The sequence below is a fragment of the Pan paniscus genome, chromosome 12 (genome assembly GCF_029289425.2).
Source record: "Pan paniscus chromosome 12, NHGRI_mPanPan1-v2.0_pri, whole genome shotgun sequence".
Classification (NCBI taxonomy): domain Eukaryota; kingdom Metazoa; phylum Chordata; class Mammalia; order Primates; family Hominidae; genus Pan; species Pan paniscus.
Window position 1 is genome coordinate 94,542,556 of NC_073261.2, and position 24,261 is coordinate 94,566,816.

The 24,261-nt window shown below is 36.8% G+C and overlaps 1 protein-coding gene across 7 annotated transcripts in view; it reads left to right on the plus strand.

Annotated features, from left to right (window-relative positions):
• Positions 1-24,261, plus strand: part of MEMO1 (mediator of cell motility 1) — a 144,085-nt gene that overhangs the window by 64,500 nt on the left and 55,324 nt on the right. For 6 of the 7 annotated variants that reach the window (XM_063595013.1, XM_055108092.2, XM_055108091.2 and 3 more), the window contains 2 exons: positions 3,805-3,886; positions 15,051-15,119. In XM_063595013.1, coding sequence (XP_063451083.1) covers positions 15,053-15,119 — 67 coding nt within the window. In that variant the 5' untranslated portion in view covers positions 3,805-3,886; positions 15,051-15,052. The remainder of the gene's footprint in view (positions 1-3,804; positions 3,887-15,050; positions 15,120-24,261) is intronic. The other variant, XM_063595012.1, reaches the window with a different exon arrangement.

Below are 24,261 nucleotides of genomic sequence, written 5' to 3' on the forward strand. Positions count from 1 at the left end.
TTTTATCTGTTTTTCACATTGGTTCTGTAAACGTCCTGTGTTGTGAACGTTTTTAGGGTTATACAGTCGTGTTACTTAATCACAGGGATGCACTCGAGAAATGGTGGTTAGGCCATTTCGTCGTTGTCTGAGCATCATAAGAGTGTATTTGCCAACCTAGATGGTATAGCCTACTATACACCAAGGCTAGATGGTATAGCCTGTTGTTCCTAGGCTACAGACCTATACAGCATGTTACTGTATGGAATACTACAGGCAGTTGTAACAAAATATTTGTGTATGTAAACATAGAAAAGGGAAAAGGTAGAGTAAAAATACAGTATTGCAGTTTTTCTTTTTTTTGCAATGGAGTCTCACTCTCTTCAGGGGCGTGATCTCTGCAACCTCTGCCTCCCGGCCTCAAGTGATTCCTGTGCCTCAGCCTCCCAAGTAGCTGGGACTGCAGGCGTGGCCCACCATGCCTGGTTAATTTTTTGTATTTTTAGTAGAGATGGGGTGTCACCATGTTGGCCAGGGTGGTCTTGAACTACTGAGCTCAGGTGATCCACCTGTGTTGGCCTCCCAAAGTGCTGGGATTATAGGCATGAGCCACCGCGCCTGGCCCGGTGTTGTCATCTTATTGGATCACTATGGAATATGCGGTTCATTGTTGACCGAAACGTCATTATGTGACATGTAACTTATTTTTCCTTAAGTTAATAATGAAATTACTTTGTATAAGTTTTCTGGTAACTGTTCTTAAATTCAAATTTTAAGATGAACACCATTGTTTAATCACTGAGTCAGACTTTTTTTTGTACTTTGGGAATTTACAAATTTACTGTCCATTTTAAACTTGACCTGTTTATGTGTAGCATTATAAATATATACAGAAGGACAGTAGATGCTTAATTTCAGTGCATGTTATTGAAATACAAATACAAAATAAAAACAAGGAATATATACCATTTCATACCCAGATTGACAAAAATGAAAAATTCTGACAATATCAAATATTGGGAACGACGTAGGGGAATGTGAACCTTTAACTATTACTTGTGTTAGCAATGATGAAATGCAATTAAAACCAAAATCTGCTTCCCCCAGAAAACATCTCTTCAAAGATAGAAGAAAAAGGAAACAATTTCAGTTTTGAATAAGTATTAAACCAGAATGACATGTGTATCACAAGCAATCTGCTAAAAGATTGCAAAGACCAAAAGAATGCCCACCCTTACATCTAGCCAAGTGGATGTAACCCATTACATACATGTTCTCAAGATAAATAGTAAATAGTGTTCAAGTAAGAGGACTTGATACCATCATTTGTCACACATAGTTTGTCCTAAATTCACTTGGTAATTGGAGCAACCTTTTGTGTGAACAAATTGGCTTTTTCTAAAGGAAAAATGAACTCATATCTTTATGACAGGATGTAATTTTACAACTTGGAACTAGATGGCCTGCCAAAGTTAGGCACCCTGTCCTCCCACAGAAACTGGGAGATAAGGGTGCCATCTCTCTTGATGATCTCATTTGAAAGAGATGGTTATAAGGTTCTTGAGAAAGGCAGTTTTGGGCTGCTGGCTAGGTTTTTACAAAGATTTACATACATCTCTAAGCAGGCAGAGAAAGAATTTACCAGGTTTTGAAAGAAAATCCTCTAAGAAAAGGGGGTGGGGGAGTACAGGTAGAATTAGACCTCTTATTTTAAATTTTCATTTGCCTGTATACTGATGGATAAGTTGATCCAGCTACCTTAGTGGGCAAGTTAGCAATGCTGTAGTCAAGTTGAAGAAGAGTACACCCTCTGATTCAGCACTTTTACTTTTAGAGAAACTGTTAACATATGTTCATAGGATACTTGTAGCATTATGTATTAATAGTGAAACATTGGCAACAACTAAAGTATTTGTAAGTAGGAAAGTGAATAGATAAATTTTGCTATATTCGTATAGTGCAGTACTATACAGCCCTGCAAATGAATGATTTAGGGCAACATATATCAACTTGAGTAATTTTCAAAACAATGTTGAATTACTAAAGCAAGTTGCAGAAGGATGTGTACAATATATTGATACAACATTTGAAAACATGCAGAACAATACCACTTATTGTTTATTGATACATATACAGAGAAAGTAGAATAGAATGATAAACACCAAAATCAGGAAGCGGTTACCTCTAAGGAGGGAGATGTACAAAGGGATCAGCAAGGTATTCATTTATTTCTTAACCAAGGAAAATCTTAAGTAAATAAGGTAGAATGTTAAGATTTAATTTATTTAGGCAGTGGGTATGTGTGTGTTTGTTATATTATTACCTAGATTCTTTTGTAATGTTTAAATATTTAATGATTAAAAGTTTTAAAAGAAAGAATGGATGGCAAGCAGTGGAAGGAAATGAGGACAACTCTTCAAGAAAATTTGTTGTAAAGGGGACCAAAGAAATGGAGGGGTAGTTGAAGGGAAATTAATCAGTGTTAGTATGACACATTTGCATGCTAATAATAATGATAAAGTAAAAAAGGGAAGAATTGGTATAGGAGACCTATAATAGTTATGGGAGCAGAATCCTTGAGAAAGAAAAAAATAATGGGATCCAGTACAGAAATACTGTTTGGCTCTTGATAGGAACAAGGACAATTTGTTGAAATACAAGGGAAAGCAGAATAAGTGGTGGGAAGATGAAGTAGTTATCTTCTCAATTTAGGGTGACCAACATCCAGGTTTGCTTGTGATTTAGCAGTTTCTCAGAATGCAGCACTTCCAGTGCTAAAACTGGGAAAGTCTTGGGCCAACTTCTGATTGTTTTTCCTTGACAAAATGAAAAGCATTGATGATTATCTTCTGGAAGTGACAAGGGGATGAAGGAAGTATTGAGGCTTAAGGTGAAAAGAGAAGGTATGAGTTAATTCTCTATCTTAAAGATAGGAGAGCAGATTCACTACGTTAATGTGATAGGATTTCTGAGCATTTTAGGGGTCTGCTGAAATTTATGGTTATTATTTTAAAGTTTATATGGTTGTATTTCTCTTTAGTCTCATTCAGCTATTCAGGTAAAAGTACTGAGTTAAGTGGAAAGTTGGTTTTAAACTATGTTTTGACTGTGATGGAGGGAGAGAGGAGCAGAGGAGTGAGGCCACAGGCAAGGAAATGACTGTGATGATGGATTTTTGAGTCTCAGACTAGGTAAGAAGTAGAGACAAAGGACAGTGGAAAAATTTGTAGGGTCTGTTGGAGTTAACAGGTTTCTGGCAGTGAATTGGAAAAATAAGTATAGTATATTGAGTAAAGAAGCTGAGATGCTTGAAACTGAGATTTTTAAGGTAGCGTAGTTACTGGTTATCAATATTTCATTATGAGAATAGGGGACTGGAGTGGGATGGAAGAAAAGATCATTGGGTGTGGAAGTGATTACCTTCTGTGGATGTCATTTCAGTGATTAATCTGTAGAGCAGATTTTGGTGCTCTATAACATATTCAATTATTTCCTCTTCATACACTGAGAGTTTCTGCTTCCTGTTTTATTTTGTTTAAATATTGCCTCAACTTGTAAATCACATTGTGTTGCTCTGAAATGAAGACAGCTGTAAATAAGTAAATCGATAAAAGCAAATTTTGTTTAGTCAGAATTTGGCCTTATCATATGGCTTGTTAGAGACTGTGTAGTTGGTAAATTCAAACATTAACATCCCAACTGATGATCCTATTGCGCATTAAGCTAGTTTAGTCCCACATAAGTTCAGTGAGGGCTTTATGCCACGTATGGTTATCTGTAGTATATTGCTTTGCTGACTCTAATTTTGTCTTTGTCTTTTTATAGGACCGCAGCTGAATGCACAGCTAGAAGGTTGGCTTTCACAAGTACAGTCTACAAAAAGACCTGCTAGAGCCATTATTGCCCCGTAAGTCTTTTTGGTTTTTGTTTTTGTTTTGTTTTTTGAGAAGGAGTCTCCCTGTGTCGCCCAGGCTGAAGTACAGTGGCATGGTCTCGGCTCACTGCAACCTCCGCCTCCCAGGTTCAAGCGACTCTCCTGCCTCAACCTCCTGAGCAGTTGGGACTACAGGCGTGTGCCACCACGCCTGGCCAATTTTTGTATTTTTAGTAGAGATGGAGTTTTACCATGTTGGCCAGGCTGGTCTTAAACTGCTGACCTCAAATGATCCACCTGCCTCGGTCTCGCTCACGCCTGGCCTGCACTGTAAGTTTTAAGAGTCTACTTAAAATCTTTTTTGTATGTTTATTATTAGTAAATGAGTATCTACAGATTGAACTAAAAATTAAAAACTAAAGTCTGTATTGAGCTGAAGAAATTGTATTCAGTAATTTTCACAATTCTTGTGGGTTTTCACTGTAACTTAAGGATAAAAGAATTGGTTACTTTGGCTGCGTGTGGTGGCTCACACCTGTAATTCCAGCACTTTGAGAGGCCAACGTGGGAGGATTGCTTGAGCCCAGGAGTTTGAGACCAGCCTGGGCAACATGGTGAGACTCCATCTCTACTAAAAATACAAAAATTAGCTGGGTGTGATGGTACGCTTGTAGTCCCAGCTAAGCTACTGGGGGTGGCAGTGGTGGGGTTCTGACGTGGGGGGTCGCTTAAGCTTGGGAGGCGGAGGTTGTGGTGAGCCAGATCATGCCACTGCACTCCAGCCTGGGTGACAGTGAGACCCTATCTCAAAAAAAGAAAAAAAAAGAATTGGCTACTTTATTTCCTCAGATAGAGTAATTTCAAAATGTATGTTTGATAATAAAACTGACTTTTAAAGAAAAGGGTTTTTTACATCAGGTAAACTTGCCAATTTCGGTAGCCATTGCTATAAATGAATAAGTTCTATTTTAAATATTAAAGAGATCTAATTTAATCCCGATGATTTTTAATTTATAATGAAAAAGATATATTAAGCATAGTATGGTACAACATGGAATAGCAACTTAATTTTTGAGGAGGAGTAGATTGTGTCTTTTTTTAATTGAGAAAATCTGATTATTTTGTCTTTGGATTTTAGAGTTTGCTTTTTAGAACTGCAAGCTAGCACATACACAGTTAATGATGTGTGTCTGTGTATGATATGAATTCAGTTAATTTTGATTTGGTTTCCAGTGCTAACCTTCACAACATATTGTTTGAAACACATGGTAACATTTTTTCTGAGAAGAGTGAAGGTTTACTCTGTGCCATTTGTCTCATAGCATGTTGTTGTTTGTGACTTCTATTGGGTTAAGGTTCGTGCCCTGATAAATAGTAAATAGTGATGACAATATATAATAACCGTTTTTAATCAATATCAGAATTAAATGAGCAAATAGTAAATACACATAAGGAGCCTACTATTAATGGTAGGCATTTTATATACCAAATATTTTGTTAAATGCCTTATTTGTATATCTAACTTGATCTCATTTAATGGGTGCAGGAGCCTGACTCCTACTTAGAAGCTATGTGACATGCAACTTTTTTATCTGTTGGGATTTCAGCTCCTCATTGGTAAAGCTGGAATAATAATAGTATTTCCTTAACACTTTTAACAAAAGATTAAATGAACTAATCTTTATAAAACTTACAGCAAATGACTTACTACTATTTATTTAGTCATTTATTTACCAGGCTAAAGGCCAAGTGCTCTTCTTTGTGCTGCATTTTGAGTACATCAAAATTGCCACTCTTGTGGTACTAGCATTTTGGTACTAGGGAAGACAGGCAGTAAACAAATAATTATATTCTATGTCAGGTGCTGATGGGTGCTAAGAAGAAAAATAAAGCAGATAGAGGATTGAGAGTGACAGTATGGGTAGGGTGTTACTGTTTTATATAGGATTAGTAAGAAAAGGACTCCCTGGTAAGGTAACATTTTAGTCTGAATGATGTGAGAGAGCAAGCTATGCAGATAGCTGGAGGAAGAGGGTTTCAGGTTGAGGAACAGTGAGCACAAAGGCTCTGGAACAAGAGTATGCTTAGTGTGTTTGAGGAGAAGCAAGGAGGCCAGTGCAGCTGGAGTGGCAGTACAAGGGGAAGAGTGGTAGATGAGATAGGCAGCAGAGGGCTAGATCATGAAGAGGCTTTGTAGTCATAAGGACTTTGGTTTTTATTCTGAGTGATATGGCAAGTCATGACAAGTTTTGAGCAGTAGAATGACGTGATGTGACTTAGGTTTGAAAATAATTACTCTTGCTGCTGTATGGATATTATATTATGTGGGAACAGGGAGTCCAGTTTAGGAGGCTTATTTTATAATTATAATTATAGAAAAGAGATGACATAGTGGCTTGGATTGGGGGCTTGAGGCAGAGATGATGAGAAGTAGTGTATTCTGGATATGTTTTAAAGGTTGGACCAACAAGATAGAGAGAAGAAGAGTCAAGAATGACACTTGGCTAGGGGCAGTGGCTCACGCCTGTAATCCCAGCCCTTTGGGAGGCCTAAGCAGGAGGATTGCTTGAGGCCAGGAGTTTGAGATCAGCCTGGGCAACAAAACAAGACTCCATCTCTACAAAAATTAGCTGGGTGTGGTGGGATGCAACTGTAGTCCTAGCTACTTGGTAGATGGAGGCAGGAGGATCCCTTGAGCCCAGGGGTTTGAGGCTACGGTGAGCTATGGTCTGTTTGCACCACTGTACTCCCGCTTGGGCAACAGTGAGATACCCTGTCTTTAAATATATTTTTTAAGACATGGTTTTAAAATATCATAACTGAATGATTCTTAAGTTTTGTCCTGTGAAACTAGAAGGATGGAATTACCTTTATACTGATAAGGGGAAGACAAGTGGAAGTATGGAGTAGATTTTGAAGTGTTTGTATAGAATCTAGGTTTTTGGTTTTGATCTTGTTAATGTTGAGGTGCTTATTAGATATCCAAATGGAGATTTAGAATGGGCAGCTGGCTATATGAATCTGGAGTACAAAGAAGAGGCACCAGACTTGAGATAGAAATAAAGGCTTTATTAGTATATATAATCACAGAGGGTATGGTTGCCTAGGGAATAAAATAAAGATAAACAGGAGAAGAGTTTCAAGGACTAGCCCCTTGGACAAGCCACCTTTTTAGAGGCTAGAATAAAGATGAACATTTGCAAAGGAGATAATGAAGGGAGAATAAGTGAGGAAGGAGAAAAATCAAGAATGAGTGATGTCTCTTGAGAGGCCAGAGGATGAAAAATGTGTCGGGGGAAAAAGTGATCAGCTGTATCAAATGCTGCCAGTGAGGACTGAGGATTGATAATTGGATTTGGCAATGTGGAAATCACTGGTGACCTTGAGAAGAAAAGTTTCTGTGGGGTGGTGGAAATGAAAGTATTATTGGAGTAGGTTCAGGAAAGAATGAGAGGTGAGGGCGATGAAGACGTAAGTATAGATAGTTTTTTGAGGAATTTTGCTGTAAAACAGAGAAATAGGATAGTATCTATATGGTAAGGAGGATTTTTATTTCATTTGTGAGATTTTAAAGTGTTTGTATATGAAGTGAGTCAGTAGGGGAAGAAAAATTGATGCAGGGATAAGAGGGGACATTTACCTAAGAGGGATCCTTGATTAGGTGAGAAACAATGGATTAATAATAATTTCTTTATAGTAACTCACGAGAGACATTCTCATTTCATCAATTTGCTGGTATTTGACTATTATGGTATGCTACCTTTCCAGTTAAAACTTGTTCTAAATTTGGGAGCTGAGTTGAATCAACATATAATTAAGTTGAGGTTAGTATTCATAAAAAAGTAGCCAGACTTGTTTACTTTTTGTAATTAATTTTAAATTGGAATAATTGGGAGTGACCTGGGAAATGGAATGTTTTAGCCTAAATTACAAATATGTTGATTTCCAAGTTACCCCAGATTTTAAAATGGATATTTGAAAATAGTTTTGGCTTTGGTGTGTTTCTGTGACATACTGACTTTGTATATAACGTATAATAAATGTTATAATAAACATAAACATATAAAAACATAAATATAAACATACAATAAACATATATAAATGTGCATTCATAGGCAATTTCTATTTTGTTAACATAGGAAGACTTTAAGTATAGCCAAGTTTTATCTTATATGGTTTCCAGAAGTAATTATTTTCCTTTCCAAGGTTATCTTTTTTTTTTTTTTTGAGGTAGAAAACAAATCTTTCATTGTTACTGGGTGCAGTGGCTCATGCTTGTAATCCCAGCACTTTCGGAGCCTGAGGTGGGAAGATTGCTTGAGCTCAGGAGTTTGAGACTAGCCTGTGCAACATGGCGAAACCCCCTCTACAAAAAATACAAAAATTAGCTGGGTGTGGTGGCATGAGCCTGCAGCCCTAGCTACTCCAGAAGCTGAGATGAGAGGATCGCTTGAGCCCGGGAGGTTGGGGCTGCACTGAGTTGAGATTGCACCACTGCACCCCAGCCTGGGTAATGGGAGTGAGACCCTGTCTCAAAAAAAAATATATATATATTGTTCTATGGCATGAAAGGGTTATGCTATTTAATAATTAGAAAAATCACATTAATCAAAAACTTACTTTAAGTTTTATAAATGTTAGCTCTCTAGTACTTGCTTTTCTTATTTTTTATTTTTTATTTTTTTATTTTGGGATGGAGTCTCACTCTGTCACCCAGGCTGGAGTGCAGTGGCGCGATCTCAGCTCACTGCAAGCTCCACCTGCTGGGTTCACGCCATTCTCCTGCCTCAGCCTCCCGAGTAGCTGGGACTACAGGCACCCACCACCATGCCCAGCTAATTTTTTTTGCATTTTTAGTAGAGACGTGGTTTCACCGTGTTAGCCAGGATGGTCTCGATCTCCTGACCTCGTGATCCGCCTGCCTCGGCCTCCCAAAGTGCTGGGATTACAGGTGTGAGCCACTGCGCCTGGCCTTCTTAGTTTTTTTTTTTTTACCTTTATAGGCATAAATCATATCATGGAAACCTTAAATAAACTCAGAACCTGGATATAGTTGTAACTAATTAGGCTGTGTGAAAATGGCAGGTTTTTGAAAGTGCTTAAAAATATTGTTCATTTTTATATTGGTATAGATTAAATAGAATAAATACCATTAAAGAATAAATATTGACTTGTCAACTGTTGTTCTATCTTAATGAATTCTAATCTGTGTGACATAAGGCAGGCACATTTGGAGGATTTAAAATAAATTAATTTGATTAGAAATGTACTGTGGTTGAATTCAGAACTACCTTACCTTGATGTGTAGGAGACAGTATGTGTCCCAGAGATATATATTGAAATGATCTCATGAGCTAAAAGTCTGAAATGTCTTTCTACATGACTTCCAGATATCTTCATACCAATCTTCTTGCTTGTCTTGCACTATGCAGAAATATGTCAGCAACCCCTAGAATGAAGCTGTACAGATATGCATCGCTTAAGAAACTTATTAAATATAAAAATGTAATCAAGTAATTGGTTAACATGAATTTTTTTTACTATAAAACAGGTACTTTGAATATTGAAGCCCCCCTTATACATTTAAAATACTTGATATTAGTTAACCTAGTAGGACTTTGACTTGATATTAGTTAACCTAGTAAGAGTAGTATGGGAGAAAGGATACTTCCACTTTTCATTGTGTACCCTTTATTGTTTGACTTTTTTACTGTGTGCATGTATTACTTTTAATATAAAAATTAGTTTAAAAAATGTAAATGCTAAAAAGCGTGTATATAGAAGACAAGTTTGTATATAGTGAAGCATACCTGTACAGTGCTCTACCACTGGATATCATGAGACAATCTTCATACATTATTTAGTTCTTCAAGTTACTGAGGATGCACAGCTTATTTGTCTCTAATTATTGTTTGTACTAAGCCATAGGATATTCATGTCAAAGTCTCAAATCCTATATGACAGTACAAAAAATATCTAGATATGCAACATTCTGGTTAGTTCATTCTTATTTGACTTCAATAACTTTAATAACTTTCCTTAGCTCAGACTATTTAATATTTATAAGATTCTATTATGTAAAAATAAAATATTCTGAATAATAACTATCTAACTTGGACTTTTTTTGGGCACAATTATCTACTGATATTTTTTATCAAAACAGGAATCTTGAGGGCCATTGAGCAATGCCTACAAAATAAAAGAATAAAAGACTAGGTACAGCAAAATAAAATTGAGAGAGGCAATGTGGAAGCTGCTGCATTTGCAAATTATATAGGGCCAGTTGTCAATCAAATTGATCCTATCTGTTCAGAGGAGTTTTCTAATTTAGTTTCTAGCTTTTTAGATCTTACCTTAGCTTAAGTAGATCTTGTGACTTTTCCTATTGTTGGAGGAGATCTTCCCATTTCCTCTGGTTCAGTCTTTTCATTTCATCTAGTTCAATCTTTTTATTTTGCATTTTGCTACTGTTAAGTAGAACTAGGACTATTGGACCTGACTTTGTTGAATCCTAGTTAAGTATTCCTTTATTATTCCCTGTATCCTCTTTGATGAAAAGCCTTACATAGAATGTGTGGTAGACTCTTGGCATTGACAGTTTATACTATTCACCTGTGACCTCGAAGGTCTCAGAATGAACAAGTGAAAATCCATGTCCTGTAGTAATTGGTCATTTTTCTATGGTAAGAATTTGAATTATACCCACGTTGGAAGGTTGCTGTGTGGGAAACTGTCACATAACCAGTAAATGTTCATGAGCAATGAATGGCCTTTGCATCCTCACTTGATTGCAGTTCCACAGGGAAAAACAGAAATTCTGGTGTCAGGAACTAGACTTGCCGATGTAGAGGGTCTACTGTGTAGGAGCAAAGGGAGAAGCAAAAGCACTCCCTGTTAAAAGAAGGATCAATTTTTAGAGGCAAGGTTTTAGCTTGATAAAATGTTGTAGGTATTAAGTATAATTTTGTGTTTGCCTTCATGATATGTTAGGTTGGGAATCAGAGTGACTTGGAAAAGTTAGTGGGGATGGCTTTTTGCATTAAGGACTTTAAGAGCTTTTAAAAGACTAAGTGGGACAGGCCAGGCGCGGTGGCTCATGCCTGTAATCCCAGCACTTTGGGAGGCTGAGGCAGGCGGATCACAAGGTCAGGAGTTCAAGACCAACCTGGCCCATATGGTGAAACCCCGTCTCTACTAAAAATAGAAGAATTAGCCAGGTGTGGTGACGGATGCCTGTAGTCCCAGCTACTCGGGAGGCTGAGGCAGGAGAATCGCTTGAACCTGGTAGGTGGAGCTTGCAGTGAGCCGAGATCTGGCCACTGCACTCCAGCCTGGGTGACAGAGTGAGACTCTGTCTCAAAAAAAAAAAAAAAATAAATAAAAATAAAAAATAAAATAAAATAAAATACTAAATGGGACACACTTTTACAGTGCATATTACAATATCTGTAGAGCTTAAATTTTCATTGTTTTGGCTGTTATGCACAAAAGAAAAAACTTTAGCCGTTTCTTTAGTGAAGCCTCCTTTATTATGAATGATCTCTTGATAAAACGTTGTTTCCACATACATGTAGAATCGCAGATTCTGTTAGCAAAAGAAGGGTTAGGAAAAGAGCATCTGTAGTGTGATTTGATTGTCATTATTCTGATTTTCTTCATTACCATGTTTTTGGGCGAGGATAAAGGAAATTACAAGAAATTATCTTCTTTGATTATTATCTTCTTCCTCCTTTGATGAAGTAGAGTTCTTTGTGGTGGGGTAAAGAGGCACAGTGCACTGACAGATTGTTTTTTTCAATACTCTGCAGTGTAGCCTCGAAGTTAAGACCTTTTCAACTTAAGACTCTCCTTCTCTGCCTGTAACTGTCTTGTCTTTACTCCAAGCAGACTTGGAAGTCTTCAGCTCCTGAATGGACTGAAACCACGAAATCTGAGTTCCATTATTAATCATGTATTTACCTTAGCTAATTGTGTTTTCAAAACTTTCATCCTTTCGTGTAGTTTTATAGGGTATATGCTCTGTAAGAATTCTCGTTTTCAGGCTTATTGCTTTTCCTATGCCACAGACTCCTTCCTTTCTTCCTTCAAACATGTAAAGATCTCTTATAGTGGGTAACAGTATGTATTCTAGAGCCAGGCAGTCCTGGCTTAAGTCCTGACTTGGTCCTGGCTATCTCTGTGAACTTGAGCAAGTTTCTTAACCTCTCTGTTTTAGTTTCTTCATCTGTAAAATGAGAATAATAATAATTCCTACCTCATATGGTTGGAGTGGGGATTACATGATTTAATACTTTGAAGTACATAGAAGATGCCTGATACATAGGAAGTAGTCAGTAAATGTTACTATTATTATCATTATCCTTTTCATCATCTCCCATGCTCAGTCACTGAGATTTGTTAATTTTTCTTTTTTAGACTCTATCACATTTGCTTCTCTTTGCCCACCAGCACTGATAGAGTTCCAGACCATGACATTAGTACCTCATGCTTGGGTATAGTACTGCCACAATTTTCAAGAGAGCTTCTATTAACACCCTCCTGCCTCTAATTGCTAGTTTGTGCCAGTGCTTTTCAGTACTAGACTAATAACAGTTTGATATTGTCACACCCCTGCCCAAGAGCTCACAGCATTTTTCAGAATCTTGTTTTATCAAGCCCCTATTCCCTTACCTGACTCTGGCTTATCATTACTCTCTTCCTCTACTCAGGCCTGTCTTGTATTTTCTCATCTACCTTATGTACTTGGACATTTGCTCATGTTCTTCCTTTAGTCTTTAGGCCCTTCCTTAATGTCCTTACCTTTGTACTCTTATTATTTCTGTCCTAGCCATACATAAAGAATCCAATGATTCTTTCTTTTCTTATTTTTTTTTTTTTAAATTTTGAAATAAAGTCTCGCTCAGTCACCCAGGTGGAGGGCAGTTATGGGAAGAATCCAGTGTTTCTAAGAGCCTTTCTGGATGTTAAGAACTGAGCTTTGTCAGGAACAGGATTGGTAGAAATGGGAGAGACTCAGACTAGCAAGACAGGTTGATTTAGAGATCAGAGTATGGATTGGGGATTAGAGCCTTTAAATTTAAGAATGACAAAGAGGAGCTAAAGTCTGAAAAGAAGATCTAAGGTGGAAGGAGCAGTTTAAGGTGTAAGGATTAGGAAGTGAAGGGATGGTATATGAGTAACAACTGAGAGCAAAATTTCTAGGGAGTGTTGAACATCTGAGATGTCGCTAAGGTTTGAGATAGAGCTGGGCAGATCCAGATGGACCAGCTGGTTTTAAGGTCCACATGGACAGGAAAGATGGCGTACTTATAAACTGGTAAGAGAACCAGTTAAGATCAAGAACCAGGTGTTAGCAGTCTGAAGCAGTGAGTGGTGAGGTCTCAGGCACTCAGAGACTGGAGTTGTAACAGAATAAAATAGGTCTCCTGGTAAGGCTCTAGTATCAAAATTAGCACAGGATAACATCAAAACTGAGTGTGCTGAGCCAAAAGACTACTAAATTTCCTTCTGGCTAAGATCAGAACTGGGTTGTGAGAATATTGCTGTTTTGAGGCAACTTGATAGGCTCCTTTACCAGAGGTATAGGGCTAGAGTGACTACGATTAATTAAGGCCTTCACTGATTTCAGTGAACTTAGTGTATGTTCCATATTATTGAGCTCCCAATTAAACACCACTACTATCTTGTATTGCTGTAGTAGACAGCTGTGAGTCTCATTTTCTCCATTCATATCTTAAGCTACTTCAGATTAGGACCATTTTTAAAAAAGAGCCTTGTTGTGATATGATTGGCATACAAGTGTGTACATTTAAAGCACACAATTTGATGTTTGACCTATGTATGAGGATAAAACTATCACAATCAAGAAAACGAACATATTCATCACCCTCAAAAGTTTCCTTGTGTTCGCTTATAATTCTTCCTTTCTGTACCTCTTTATCCCCTCTCTTCCCCTTTCTCTCTCTCTCTCTCTCTCTCTCTCTATATATATATATATATATTTTTTTTTTAAAGAGGTGGTATCTCGCTCTGTCATCCAGGCTGGTGTGTGGGCGTGATCATAGCTCACTGTAATATAGAACTTGGCTTAAGCAATCCTCCTGCCTCAGCCTCTTCAGTAGCTGGGACTACAGGCATGTGCCACCATGCCTCGCTATTTTCTAGAATTTTATTTAAATGGAACCATACAGAATAAGCTATTTTTGTTTGACTTTCTTCCATTCAGTATATTTATTTTTACCCCCTTAAAAAAAAGTGTAGTTATTTTGAGTGTCAGTAGTTCACTTCTTTTTATTGCTGAAGAGTATTCCATTGTATGGATATATCTCTATTTTTTCATATACCTTTTGAGACCAGGAAACAGTCATTCTCTGCGTGATAAGAGAATTGACTGAATTTGGAGACCGGAGGATGAAAGGGAAAAATAGTATGGAGCGAAAACGAGAATAATTATCTTTGTCTTTGAAGGAAGTGAGTTGTTATAATAGTTGTAGGGTATTTGTTTTGGTCTGACTTGACTTCCTGTTGGTTTATCATTTTTCTGTAATAGTCTGCTAATGCTACTGAAGAGGAGTAAAAAAAACTCAGTTATAGGCCAAGTGCGGTGGCTTATGCCTGTAATTGCAGTGCTTTTTGAGGCCAAGGCAGGAGGATCACTTGACCCCAGGAGTTCAAGACCAGCCTCAGCAACAGAGAACTCAGGTCTGTTAAAAATAACAAATGAGCCAGATAATGGTGGCATGCGCCTATGGTCTCAGCTACTCAGGAAGCTGAGGCAGGAGGATTGCTTGAGCCTGGGAGGTTGAGGCTGAAGTGAGCCATGATTGCACCACTGTATTGCAGCCTAGGTGACAAAGTGAGACTCTGTCTCAAAAAAAAAAAAAAAAAAAACAACAAAAACCAACCTCAATAATCGTGTTACATAGCAACTTCAAGTAAACCTTGAACACCTCTAAATTTGTCTTTCAGACAAAAAAAAATTACAAAGTATTTTTAAAGTTTAGAATTGGAACACAGTATAGATCATGTGTTTCCTCATTTCTTCTAGAAGTCACATCATTAACTACATTGTTATTTAACATATGCTCTCAATTCTGTTGTGTTTACCATAGTTACTGTATTTATTTCAAGGTTTTTCTTTCTAGAATATCTTGATTTTGAATCTGATGATTAAGTTTAAAAATATTTTGTTTTGTAGCCATGCAGGATATACGTACTGTGGGTCTTGTGCTGCCCATGCTTATAAACAAGTGGATCCGTCTATTACGTAAGTAATGTAGTTTTGTTTTAAGTCGGAGAAGCTTGAGAATTTATTGCTTTGTTATAGAAGTAATTTGCTTTTTATACTTATTGTTATTATGTACTCAATTTCATGAGGGATTTGACTTTTGATGAATTTTACTATACTTTATATAGGTTACTGAAAACTTCAATACTTCTTTTTTGTTGTTGTTTGAGCATTTGATTTTTACCTTCCCTTTGGCATGTAAAATGTTTAGTTTTGAAGGTTAAATATTTTGTTTTTTGATATTTCTTTGAAAACCCAGAGATGAGCATTCTTAAGAAAAATGCAAAGCCCTCTGATCTGTTTTAATCATTTTGTAATTTAAAATTCTTTATTGTACTTGTTAAAATTGTGGTTACTCAAAGGATAATTTCTCGTTGACAGGATAAGGTATTTGAAACATTTTAGAATCTGACAGTGAATTTAATATGGTGTTTGAGGCATATTAACTCTTAATAATTCAATGACAGCTCTGAAATTAGCTTAAAAAAAAAAAAACTTCCTGGGAACTTGAGACTCCTTTAATAGTATACTACTCTGTAAGAAACTTGTGAACTTACAAGAGGTTTTGCTGGAAATAGTCACTCATTTTATTTACACAGTTAATTTACTAGATATGAACCAATATCTGGCCCTTCTTTGCCAGATGTACAAGCTATGTGAATAGGTAAAGCGATCATCTTAGTTCTGTCAAATACTGATTGTTAGGTCTGAATTAGTAGAGATGTAGGATAGTTATTCAAAAGAAATAGCTCATAGCAGCCATGATTTAATAAAGAAAATCATGCACAGACCACTTGCCTTTGAGCAGTTCATTCAAAGTTTTAAAACAAAAAAGTTGTTCTTTCAAATTTTTATGTAGCGTTCTCTATACATTGTATTATAATTCATTGAAAATTATTTTTAGCAAGTTTTTACTAAAAATAAAGCAATAATATTTCTAAATTGGTGAGGTTTTGGCTAGCCCTGTCTCATTTATGATGTTTTGAGGAGCATTGTTAACAATTATTCCTTGATACATGCTTAATATATAATCTTAAGTAATTTCATGAATAAGAGCAAATAGAAGTTAAATTGAAATGATTTTTTAGTCTGGGCCTGGTGGCTCACACCTGTAATCCCAGCACTTTGGGAGGCTGAGGCGGGCCGATTACCTGAGGTCAGGAGTTTGAGACCAGCCTGGCCAATATGGTGAAACCCCGTCTCTACTAAAATACAAAAAAAAAAAAAAAAAAAAATTGCCAGGCGTGGTGGCACACGCCTGTAGTCCCAGCTACTTGGGAGGCTGAGGCAGGGGAATCGCTTGAATCCGGGAGGTGGAGGTTGCCGTGAGCTGAGATCGCGCCACCGCACTCCAGCTTGGCAACAGAGCAAGACTGCGTTTCAAAAAATATATATATATATATATATATATATATATATATATATATATATATATTTTATAAGCTTCTTTCATTTGACTTGGGCCTATAAACCAGCTATAATAAAAGTTAGTTTATATAACAGCCTTTTCTTTTTGAAACCTTCCTCTATTTGGCAGAAGTTTTATTGATAAAACTCCTGTGCTGATGGGACACCCCAGAGTTAAATTAGGTTTAGGAATTTGTAGAGGGGTATAGATAGAGTTTATGTTCATAGAAGTGGAAAGCATGTGTTAAATAGGTTAATGGAAAGTGAGAAAGAAGGCAAAAGGAAAGGAAAAAATGGAAGAGTGCCAAGGACTAAGAAGAGGAAGATTTAAGAAGATGAGTAGAAAGAGAGGCAAATGATGGCTGATGTGATCAAATTATTTTATTTTAATTAATTAATTAAGTATTTTTGAGACACAGTCTGGCTCTGTCACCCATGCTGGTGTGCAGTGGTGCAGTCTTGGCTCACTGCAACTTCTGCCCCCAGGTTCAGTCAGTTCTCCTGCCTCATCCTCCCAGGTAGCTAGGACTACAGGTGCACGCCACCACACTGAGTTAATTTTTTGTATTTTTAGTGGAGACACGCTTTTGCCTGGCTTTGGCCAGGCTGGTTTCAAATTCCTGACTGCGGGTGATCCGCCCACCTCGGCCTCCCAAAGTGCTGGGATTACAGGCATGAGCCACTGTGCCCAGCCCGATCAAATTATTTTTTGTAATTAGTATATAATAATTGAATTCTGAATGAATAAATTTTAACGTCTAAGTGTAAAATTAATAATTGACAGTCACAGTTGAATTCTCTTGAAAGAGGCACTCTCTGGGAATTATAGTGTCTTTAGAGTGCTTTGAGAAAATAGAGGAAGAACATCCTTAGAGAAAGGTTAAATTTTATACTACCACTTTCTATTCTTACCTTCCACATTAATCCATTTTTGTTCTATATTTCAGCCAGGATCATCTTTTGAAAATGTAAATGATACCCTGTCACTTTCCAGAATTTAAAAGTGGGTGGGGGGTACAAATATGATTTTAAAAGGCATTACAAATAACAGGTAAAAATTATTCCAAAATTGATGATAGAATGCTGACTAGCAGCTTGGAAAAAGAATTGGTTTAGAACCTCTGCTAACACCATCCATCAAAGTAAATACTAGTTAGATAAGGGTATTAACATATCTGGAGAGGAATTTCAAGCCACAGCTAATTTGGAACACAATATGTCTTAATGTTTATGAGACATTGTTGGGAAGAGTATAAAACATGATAAATTATAATTAAATTACATGAAAAAATAACTCATGTCATAATGTAACCAGTGGAAGTGATGAACGGAATGGGAAAAATATTTGCAAAAAAAGACAAAGGATAATATCAAAAATAATAAAAATCATAGTACTTAGAGGCTAAATCATCAAAGAATATTAACTGAAATTACAAAAAGTAAATGTAATTAATAAAAATAAAAATGGAAATATGTTTTATTTTTCAAAAAAATGGAAATAAAAACAGTAGTGAGGTACCAATTTAAATGAACAGTTTGAAGAACAATACAGTTATGTAATTCCTGTAATCCAGAACTGGCTAGATTATGGCAAAATTAGTTTTTTATAAAAAAATGCATTTCAATGGACTATATCAGGTTAATACTTTAGGAAAGCAATTTGATAATATATATTAAGAGTCATAAAAATGTATATAGTTACTGGCTTAGAAATTCACGTTCGGAAGCTCTATCCTAATAAGTCCCAAAATGGAAAAAGTTAAATGTGTTAGGTTTTCTACAGCAGCATTGTTTTTTAAAGAGTCTAAGTTTCTGATAGTGCATTGACTAAATAAAAAAAGCGGGGTATAACATTGTGTAAAATCGGGAAAAAAGAGAATGTACTATATGAGGTTAAATAAATTATTATAACGGATGCTAATAGTTTGCATGTGTTTTCTTACATGAGAAATGGATATATTTTTATGGTAAAAAATATAAAATTTAAAAGCATTTGTGCAAAAATGATTACAAGTTGTGGGGACTAATGATTCTTAAACTGACAGAATGATTCTTTGATTTATAATAGGACTGGTCAGGGTCTAATAAGATTTTTCTTTTTCTTCTTTTTTTTTTTTTTTTTTTTTTTGAGATGGAGTCTCTCTTTGTCACCCAGGCTGGAGTGCAGTGGCGCAATCTTGGCTCACTGCAACCTCCGCCTCCTGAGTTCAAGTGATTCTCCTGCCTCAGCCTCCCAAGTAGCTGGGATTACAAGCGTATGCCACCAGGCAGGCCTGGCTAATTTTTTTATTTTTAGTAGAGACAAGGTTTTACCATGTTGGCTAGGCTGGTCTCGAACACCTGACCACAAGTGATCTGCCTGCCTTGGCCTCCCAAAGTGTTGGGATTACAGGCATGAGCCGCTGTTCCTGGCCAAGATTTTTCTTTTCGCAGTAACTATTAGGGCTGATAACTTAATGGGGAGTGTGAGAGGCAGCTTTTGAGGTGATAAAGAAGATTGTTTACAAACAAACTTGCCTGTTTTACGAAGAATTGGTAGCAAAGGTTTTCAGGTGTTGCTTTCCAAGAGAAATGGATGAATAAATTAAAGCATATTTATTTTAAAAGTTTATTAAGTGACTGCTATGATCCAGATATTGTGGTAGTGCTAGAGACACAGTGATTAATAAAACAGACATGGTTTTAGCCCTGTGCTGCTAAATTGGTAGGTGAGATAGATATTAAGCATATGATAATGAATATAGATATCTTATTAAAAGCTAAAAATTTAATTAAAAAGCTGAAAGTGAAATACAGTGGTTCTCAAACTTCTTGGTTTCAGGAACCCTTAACTTATTAAGGACACCAAATGTAGACCACATCTACCTTTGTTGAATGCATTCAAAATTAAAATGAGATACTTAAAAAATTATTTAAAAAAGTAAACAAATTAGAGGTTAATAAAAATAACATTTTTAAAAATGAGAAATAAATACATTTTCTAATAGAAGATAGTGGGGAAAAGTGGCATTGCTTTACTTTTTTTTTTTTTTTACAAAATATAAAAATGTCTTACAGTTTTACTAGTTATTAAATCTCCTTTTAATGTTTGGCTTAATAAAAGACAACTATGTTTTCATATCTGGTTATGCATTCACCCTGTTTTGATCATTTGTTTTAGTTGACGTATATGAAGAAACCTCACACAGATATGTAGTTAGAAAAGGAAGAGGAGTAGTGTAATTACCTTTGCAGATAATTGTGGATATTTTTCTTTAATACTACACCAAAACTCACCAAATGGTAGTTTCTTAAAGGTTAGTTATAATGCGAAATCTGAAGTTACTGTCAATGAATTTTTGTACTTTTTTTTTGAGACAAAGTCTTGCTCTGTCACCAGGCTGGAGTGCAGTGGCGCTATCTCAGCTCACTGCAACCTCCACCTCCCGGATTCAAGTGATTCTCCTGCCTCAGTCTCCCGAGTAGCTGGGACTACAGGCGAACGCCACCATGCCCAGCTAATTTTTGAATTTTTAGGGTTTCACCATGTTGGCCAGGATGGTCTCGATCTCTTGACCTTGTGATCGACCTGCCTCGGCCTCTCAAAGTGCGGGGATTACAGATGTGAGCCACCGCACCCAGCCGAATTTTTGTACTTTGTATAAATTCACTGTCTATTTTACAGTTTGAATGGCTCTTTTACCCTTGCATAATTTTGTAACGTGTGGAGCATTTGGAAAATTTTTATTGGGTTATGCAGATATTTTCAATGCTGGTATTTCATTATATGATAGTAAAAAATCACTTTTTGTTTTCTTTTGTTTTGTTTATTTTTCTTTTTTTTTTGAGGCAGAGTTTCGTGCTTGTCGCCCAGCTGGAGTGCAGTGGCAGGATCTCAGCTCACTGCAACCTCCACCTCCTGGGTTCAAGGGATTCTCCTGCCTCGGTCTCCCGAGTAGGTAGGATTACAGGCATACGCCACCACGCCCTGCTAATTTTTGTATTTTTAGTAGAGACGGTTTCACCATGTTGGCCATACTGGTCTCAAACTGCTGACCTCAGGTGATCCACCCACCTCGGCCTCCCAAAGTGCTGGGATTACATGCGTGAGCCACTGTGCCTGGCAAAAAATAACATTTCTTAATGTCACCATGTATTTTATCAGAAAAAATCATTAATTCTTTGGAGGCTATCAAGCTTACAGTGATAAAAGTTTTATGAAAGTCTAATTTTCACTTGAAAACCTTAATTTTATCATTGACAACAAGTATATTATTTTCTTTAAAGTGCTAGATTCTGTTTTTTTTTTTTTTCCCCTTTTGAGACAGGATCTTGCTCTGTCACCCAGGCTGGAGTCAGTGGCATGATCATAGCTCACGCAGCGTTGGATTCCCAGGCTCAAGTGATCCTCCTATTCCAGCCTTCCGAGTAGCTAGGACTGCCAGCCTGTGCCAGCATGCCTGGCTATTTTTTAAAAATTTATTTTTGTAGAGATGTGGTCTCACTATGTTGCTCAGGCTGGTCTTGAACTCCTGGCCTCAAGCTGTCCTCCCACCTCAGCCTCCCAAAGTGCTGAGATTACAGGCATGAACCACTGTGCCTGACTTCCATTCACTTTGGGGAAATCTTCTGCCAGCTACCTAAATTGGAATAGCCGTAATTTATCTACAGTTGTCTTTTGAAGTAAAAATTTTGTTCCATGAGGAAAATGTCTGGTTCAGCTTACAACTCAAAACTACACAACTGCTTTTTCCTGAAACATACTTCCATATGCAGCAGAAATGTTTTATCACCACAGATTGAATGCATTTTGTCATATAGAATATTAAAAAGATACCTACTCGAGAGTCAAGATTTAATGAAATTAGGAACTCCCTTTTAAACTTAGTGCGAGTAAGGTTAAAAAATAGGACTGCTAGTGCATGATGATGATACTGCTTTGATCTTTGTTCTAATGGGCCAGTGGTTTTACGCTCCCCTCACCTTTGCACCATAAGTGCAAATGAAAAAAGTAAATAACTTCCTTGCATTCTTATGAAAATAGTTTTAATTTTATGGACTGCTGCATAGGGTCTTGAGGAAAACCAGAATTCCAGAGTTCACAGTTTGAGAACTATTGTGGTAGACCTTAAGAGGGTGACTTGATTTAAATTGTGGGAAAGGTATTGGGGAAAGTATCTCCAGGAACAGATTTTTTTTTTTTTTTTTTTTTTTGAGACGGAGTCTTGCTCTGTCCCCCAGGCTGCTGGAGTGCGGTGGCACAATCTCAGCTCACTGCAACCTCTGCCTCCCAGGTTCAAACGATTCTCCTGCCTCAGCCTCCTGAGTAGCTGGGATTACAGGCGCGTGCCACCACGCCTGGCTAATTTTTTGTATTTTTAGTAGAGATGGGGTTTCACCATGTTAGCCAGATGGTCTCGATCTCCTGACCTCGTGATCCGCCTGCTTCAGCCTCCCAAAGTGCTGGGATTTCAGGCATGAGGCACTGCACCCAACCGAGGAACACATTTTTAAAGCCAGGCTAGCCAAGCAAAGGGGAACAATAGCATGGGTGAAAAGTTTGAAGTAGGCAAAGTTGTTGGTGTTATCAAGGAACTGCAAGAAGACCAGTATACATCAAGTATTATGATCAAGGTGGGCAAGAGTAATAGCTAATTTGCTAGGGCATTTAAGAGTGTAGAGCCCATTTTAAGGATTCTAGATTTTATCCTGTGACCATGAAATGCCATAAAAGGCTTTAAGCAAGGAAAGTGATATGATCTGTGTTTCCAGAAAATCACTTTGACTGTTTAAGGAATTTTAAAAATGATACATTTTAGTTCTTTTCCATATTGGTAGTTGACTATTATTAAAACTCTAAAAACTCAGAATTCAGGATGTCCTTAGGTAGTAGTAACTTGATTTTGATACATATTTTTCAGCAAGCCTTGCAGGACAGAAAAAGAGAGCAAAAAGGAATGCTTTTTGGAGCCAGATGACATTTTATTCTTTGGTTAAAATGTCTTCACTTCCTGTGAAACACATTTACAAAATTACTTACGTTCCATTATTTGGACTAAGTAGCTGAATAAACAGTCATGAGGGTACACACTCAGGCAGCTTATACATTGGGTGCACAGACTATCGTTGCAAATGTGAATTCTCTATTATAGCTATTGTATATGAAGTACATTTATTTCTAAGAGAATGCCTACTGATCTTGCTCCTCCCCCCCATTTTTTCATGTTAAAGGTTTTTTTTTTTTTAACTTGGGTATCACCGATGATGTGCTAATATTGAAAAGTTACGCTTTTAAAGACAAAGCACCTTGCAGTCAAATAAAGGAAGAGAAAGTGGCATTGCTTCTAATGCCTCTATTATTTATTTCTCTTCAAAATATTCCTGTGGCCTTGGTGTTTACGGATCTAGCATTCTAACAAAGAAAATGCATGAACTTTAATGTACACTATTCATTTTCTTTTGTTAGCATTTAGCTAACAAGGAGACCCATTTTGAGATTACTGCTGATTTAAATGTCCCATTTTACTTTCCTTTCAATGACATTTAGCTTTTTCTGGTTTTGTTTTTAGATATATTGCTTTTAAGGGTTTTATATTGAGGGGACTTAAACCTTTTTTTCTTATTATTTCTTTTAATCAAATATGGAACTTGATTTGGCTATTGGCGAGTTTTCTACCAAACCAGAAAGAATCTGTAGAGTACACAATTGGTTAATTCAGATTGGTGGGGCTCTTTTTCCTTCATCTAGATTGGGGCAGACAAAAAGGCAAACAAGGAAAGTAGTCAGGTATCAGAAGAGTTAATTAGGCTTTCAGCAGACCTCTGGTGTTTATTTCTGGAGCAGTGTATCTTTTGGCTATTGTTAGAACCTTATTACACTTACTTAGGAAATTTATGTATGCCTTGAATTTAGATTGTTATTTTAAAAATCAGTTCATGTTTTGACTATGTGTTTCAGATTTTCCAGGAGTGCTCTGATGTTAAATATCCTTTCTCTCTGTCTTTTCATATTTTCCTCAATCAGAAAAATGCCCTTTCTCATTATTTGATTCTTGGTTCATATACTACCTGGCCCTAGTCAGGCTACCTAAACATTTCTGAGTTACCATTCTCTATAGCCCACGTTAGCCTTTAATTTAAAAAAAAGTGTCATATTATTTATGTGCTATTAAGATAGGTGACCAGAGTGCTATCTTTTAGTTTTTCTTCATTTAGAAATCTATAGATTTGACTTTTTTTTTTGAAATGGTTCTCGAATTGATGATAGAGGTGATGACAAGAAGTGAGGATTAGCAGTGCTAATAATTACATATTGAAGGAAGAGAGGTAGAAAGATTCTGTCGTCTATAAGGAACTTAAATTAACGAGTAAGAAACAATCCAGTTAAAAAGAGGGCAAAGGACATGAACAGACACTTTTCAAAAGAAGATACATACGTGGCCAACAAGCATATGAAAAAATTCTCATAATCACTAATCACTAGAGAGATGCAAATCAAAACCACAATGAGATACTACCTGATAATAGTCAGAGTGGCGGTTATTGAAAAGTCAAAAATTAACAGATGCTGGCAAGGTTGTGGAGAAAAATAAATGTTTATACATTGTTGGTAGGAGTGTAAATTGATTCAATCATTGTGGAAAACAGTGTGGCGATTTCTCAAAGAACTTAAAACAGAAGTAACTCTGGGCCCCGCAGTCACATTATTGGGTATGTACCTGAAGGAATGTAAATT